The sequence below is a fragment of the Peromyscus maniculatus genome, chromosome 23, assembly GCF_049852395.1.
Source record: "Peromyscus maniculatus bairdii isolate BWxNUB_F1_BW_parent chromosome 23, HU_Pman_BW_mat_3.1, whole genome shotgun sequence".
Lineage (NCBI taxonomy): Eukaryota > Metazoa > Chordata > Mammalia > Rodentia > Cricetidae > Peromyscus > Peromyscus maniculatus.
This window is the reverse complement of record NC_134874.1, coordinates 3,480,001-3,485,478: the sequence shown is the minus strand read 5'-3', so window position 1 is coordinate 3,485,478 and position 5,478 is coordinate 3,480,001. Positions and strand designations below refer to the sequence as shown.

Here is a 5,478-nt window from a genome sequence, read left to right as displayed (position 1 = left end):
GTTCCGCTCAGTGGTACCTCTCCTGTGAGTACTGCACTCCTCTCCAGAACCTTCCGACTCACTGTCGCTCACTCAGACATGTGTCTACCGTCCGAGTGCCACAGCTATGTGTCCGTCTCCTTTGCTCCAAACTCCCCACCCTGTGACCCGGCACGTTGTAGGTGCTCGGTGAAGATTTGTGGACCTGATTTGCATTCTGGAGGCCGCCGTGTGGGATTTAGGAGGTAGCTGGTGAAGGTCTGGTGTGGAACAAACCTTTGTCCTACCCAGAGCTAGAGATCCTGGCTGACGGGAGCTTTGTGCAGGAGTGGAAATCTAAAGGACTGAACCCTAGTTCCCGGTGTAGGGGAGGGGGCCACTCAAGAGGCTGGCCTCTTCCAGGGGAGAGCCAGTGTATCTCAGCAGAGTCTAAAAAAGGAAGGGGGCGAAGGAGCCTATGAAGCCACAGCAGTAGCTACCCTTTATGGCCACCACGCTTTTTTCTCCGGTATCTTGCTTGATTATCAGATCACTCTAGAGCATATACTCACTTTATACAGGATGAATTATCATGGAGGCAGGACCATGTAGCCCAGGCTGAGCCCCCTGCCTCAGTCTCCCCATTGACGAGATGATAGGTGCGTGCCCCCACGTCTGGCTTTGCCCCATTTTAAATATGCATGGATGGAGACACAGGGTGTGGACCCCGGCGCCCCATCTTAGGTTACCCTTGGCAGCTTGGCGCGGGATGATGCTCATGCCATGGAGGAGGCCTGTGAGGATGGTGTGTGTCCTGGAGGAGGCTGGGGGATGGTGCGGATGCCCTGGAGGAGACAGGGGTGAGGATGCTGTCCTGGAGGAGACCTGCAAGGAAGCTATCTGCCATAGTTTGTCCAGGAGGCGGCGCTGAGCTCTCTCTCGCGCGCGCGCGGGCGGGGCGGACTGGTGGGAGGGTTCTGACGTCCACGTCCTGGGCTGTCATTCATCTGCCGCCGGCCCCGCCCCTCACGGTTGCAGCAGGGCGCGGAGCCGGGACGCACCGGCCACCGACCAGCACGAGCCATGGCTTCTGTCCCTGCGGGTAAGCACGGGCGGGCGGCGGGAGGGCGGCCAGGCCCCATGGCCTCGGCGCTGCTCACCGCGCTTCCCTGCTTGTCCCGCAGAGGCCGAGACCCGCCAGAGGCTGCTGCGCACCGTGAAGAAGGAGGTAGGGGCAGCCACCCCAGGGTGACAGGGCCATCGCGGGCACCCTGCTGGCGGTGGCTGTGCATGGCTGGTCAGGGGAAGGGGGGTGGGGGCCCTGGAGGGCTGGGGTGTTTCAAGGTGTGAGACTCTCCAGATGTGGGGAACGGTCTAGGTGGGACCTTCCCTTGTGGAGGAGCAGGTGGGTGGTTCTCACTCTTGGGGTGGGGTAGGTGATGTGGGGCTCCTCGTTAGTGGTGCGGATTCTTTCCAGGTTTGGGGCAGGGGAGAGGTTCGATTTTGGACCATGAAGCTGTCGCTCTACCTCACCCCAGATGCTCAGTCCTTGGAGCCACCTCTAGGTACCAGGGCCTCTGTCTGGGAGAACCTGCAGGGGTCACAGGGCAGGTGCCCTCCCACTTGAATGCCTACCATGCACACACGGGATCGCTGTCTGCCTCCTAGGGGAGCTGGGAGCCCAGGCGTGACCTCCCAGGGCCCTGGGAGTAGAAGAGTTTGGAAGGCTGAGGTGGCATTTTGGATGTCTATGGGCCTGCAGGTGTAGATGAGTGTGGTCCAGGACACGACGCGGCTGTGCATATGTGTATGGGAAACACATGTGCATTTACCTGGAGAGACCAAGGAGGGTCTTTATATTGTGTTTGTGTGAGTGTACATAGGTGTGTTTGTGTGCGTGTGTAAGATTGAATGTGTGTGCGTGTGGTGTGGTGTTGCCCTAGCCATTTTTGTCTCCGCCCTATCCTTCGGCCCACCCTCCCCTCCCCAACACACACACACACACACACACACACACACACACACACACACGCACACAGCCTCATCTTCATCTTGGGGTTCTTCTCCCAAGACCTTGCTTGGCTGAGAATCTAAGAGCCAGGCTGGAGTCTGTCCCTTGCTTCCTGAGCATGTGTGTGTGTGTGTGTGTGTGTGTGTGTGTGTGTGTGTGTGTGTGTGTGTGTGTACGTTAGGGGTGCCACCCAGGAGGCCTTCCCTTCCTGGTGGCAGCCGCCTGGGCAGCTGGAGGCTGGGACCTGTTGCTGGAGCCTCCTTCCTCTTGGGGATCGTGGGTGTGTCTCTGTGTGTAGCTTATTCTTTTTTTTTTTAAAGAACCAGCTCCAGGGCTGGTTGCAGATTCTAGAATTATCTAGATGAGGTGATGTTTAGATAGATGGCGGGGGAGGTCCCTCAGAAAGACCTAGAAGTTTTTAGGCTCAGTCTTTGTAAAGACCTGTTTGAAGACGTGAGATGTGTACCTATCCAGACCCCAACCCCACACACTCACACTCCTGCCCTTCAGAGGAAAGGTCTTAGAGCCCTTGGGTTAGATGTGGGAAGACTGTAGCTCCTTTTTGCTCAGACCTGGATGGAAAGCATGCTCCTTGGCTGTTACAGCCTGGCGTGACCCTCTTTGTTAGCCAAACGGTTGACCAAAGAATGAAGAGAGGGTGAGCGAGGCCTCGGGGGGAAATTAGGAGACACCCTAGTCCAGCTGTGCCACCAGCTCCTTCAGAGTCCTTCATAACTCACTAGGATTCCATTTCCCCCTCTGCAGAAGAAGGCGCGGGCGCCCCACGTCCTGGGTCTGTCCTTATCAGTCCAGCGCATGCTCCTAGAAAGTCTCTGGGGATGTTGCCCCCAGTCCTGTGACCACAAGTCTGCTTGATTTCCTCGATCCTGGGGACCCCTGGGTTTGGAGTGAGTCACCTTCTTGACGTGAGCCTGAGTGGAGTGGGCCCTTCTTGCCCCGAGACAGGCAAGGACAATCCATTGCTGGACGCAGCATATTATTGAACAGGGTGCACAGTTGTAAACTGCTCAGTTTTTTCTAAATCTTACTTATGGAGGACGGTCACTCTGGGGACGGTCACTCGGTGGATCCGAGCTTCCGTCGGGGGCTTTTACGTGCCATGCCCTGCAGACAGAGCAACCCTGTGAAAATGGCGGCTGCAGAACTGGGGCTCACAGGAGGGAAGTGGCTTCTTCAGCACCCAGTCCAGAAGGGCCAGAATTAGGTTAATCTCCCCCCCTCCCACCCCGGTCATCCAAGCTCTTTACATGGGTGACATGATTCCCATTACGCTGCTGGGTATAGCGTGGCCAGAAGCAGGAGGCCATGTTTGAAGGATGCAGACCCAGTGCAGGGGATCAGGAGGAAGGCCGCAACCTTCGGGGTCTCCACTGAGCCCCCTAACTTTACCCCTCTGTCCACAGCTTCCTTTGCCCACCTCCCAGCTCTAGAGGGATAGGGAGAAATTTGCCTAAAAATCTGATTGAGTCTTCTCTGGCCCTACTCTCCTGGGTTCAGATGAGCCACACCCCGATGTGCCACAGCCTCCCTCTTCCTCCTGGAAGAGGTGACAGAGGACTTTCCTAGACAGCCAAACAGCTGTGTGGCTGGGAGTTCCGTCCAGAGCCAGCCTTGGGAGCGGTCAGGACTCAACACCCATCGTGTGGGTCAGGAAGGAGCCCCAAGTGCAACCAGAGCTGGAGTCCAGTCCTGGGTTCATTCACTACAGAGGGTACAGATAGGCACTGCAGTGACCAGGACAGAGGTCCTCTGGCCTCCTGGGGAGACATTCTTCAGGAGGAGACAGACCCTGGCAGACCCAGCAGTGAAACGGAAAAGGATTCCAGGAGGCGCGTGAGGTCTTGGCATAGCAAGACCATAACACAGGCCCCGGCACTGAACAAAAACATCTGCCAGCTTGCAGGATGTGATACTGCGATGGCTTGTCAGTCACACGGGCCCCCCCACCAGAAGCATCTGTCTTTGCCTTTGCCAGTGTCTAGGTGACCATTTTGTCGCAATAGGGGATGAAAACGGCCCAGTGAGCAGAATAGACTATGTGTAAGCGTCCACCACGTTCACCTGCTCTCGCCCCCCGGGGCTGAGTCAGTGTCAAAGGGATGCTGTTTTCTCCAGCGAAGGCCCGCCAGCTCTGAGCTGACTCCCTCCCTCCCCTCCCGGCTTGCCTTCCCCTCTCTGCCGCCACCCCTTAATTTTGTTTTGGTTCCCAGAGCAAGCAGGGACTGGCTTCCCGTTGCCATGACAACAGCCATTAAAAGAGCCAGCCACGTGATCCAGGTTGATAACGGAAGCTAAGTGACTAACTGCCTTGTTTTCCTGCCTCTGGCTGCTGCCAGGAGGCCTCTTGATTGGAGAGGAGAAAGCAGGGGCTTGTGGGCGGCAGAGGAGACCCCTGGAAAGAGATGGGTCCTTTCGGGGAGGGGGAGGGGAGCTGCAGTTAGCTGTGGTGGGGTGTGGGGGGAGGGGCCGTCCTGTCAAGCCATCCTCACAGCTGCTGAGCTGTGTCTGGGGGGGGGGGGCACACCCCACCCCCAGCTCTGAAGTGGAAGCTGGGATGAAAGAAAAGGGGGACGCGCTAAAGGAAGATGAGGGACCGGAGTGACGTTGCCATGGAGACACTTGGGTTTCATTCTAACCTGGCAGTTCTGATGAAGGACCGGGGACAAGCTTGGCCACCTCAGAACAGTCGCCAGATAGCGCTTGCAGGTCACCGTGCAAGCCTTGAAGGTCACGGTGCAAGCCTCGAACCAAACCCAGGCGTTAATACGTGTTAGTGTCAGTGCGCAGCTCTGCCCCAGGGGACATCCAGCCGTGTCTGGAAATGTTTTGGTTGTAACAGCTGTGGGAGCTCCCGGCATCTGCAGGAAGAGGCCATGGGTGATGCTTAACATCCTGCGGTACACGAGACACCCCCGTATGCCAGCGTCATCATCCCCAGCCCCTGCATCATCATCATCATCACTATGATCATTTCCATCACTCCACCCCCCCCATCTACACTAATCCACCACCACCATCACCTCCACCCCCAGCATCACCATATCATCTCCATCACTCCACCACCCCCACCGTCAATCTACACCATCATCTACACCACCCCACCACCGTCAGCAGCAGCAGCAGCAGAATCTTCATCCACCTACCATCATCAATCACTGTGATCATCTACTCCCCCTACCACCACCACCCCTACTACCCACATTGACATCATCACCATGATCATCTCCACCACCCATCCCCACCATCATCGCCATCACCCCATCACCACCAATAAATACCCATGCCGCCATCCTCACTACCACCATCCACACCACCCCATCACTATCGTTACCCGCATCACCACAACCCTCTGCCATCTCCACCCCCACTGTCATCGTCACTGTCACTGTCCTCTCCATCAAGCCCTTACGTGGCCGCCATCATCTCCATCAAGCCCTCATGTGGCCACCATCATCTCCATCCAGCCCTTACGTGGCCGCCATCATCTC

General features: G+C 57.1%; 1 protein-coding gene across 2 annotated transcripts in view; it reads left to right on the top strand.

Annotated features, from left to right (window-relative positions):
* Window positions 1-978: 978 nt before the first annotated feature.
* Window positions 979-5,478, top strand: part of Sgsm1 (small G protein signaling modulator 1) — a 73,833-nt gene continuing 69,333 nt past the window's right edge. For both annotated transcript variants that reach the window (XM_076561187.1, XM_042267636.2), the window contains exons 1-2: window positions 979-1,060; window positions 1,143-1,186. In XM_076561187.1, coding sequence (XP_076417302.1) covers window positions 1,042-1,060; window positions 1,143-1,186 — 63 coding nt within the window. In that variant the 5' untranslated portion in view covers window positions 979-1,041. The remainder of the gene's footprint in view (window positions 1,061-1,142; window positions 1,187-5,478) is intronic.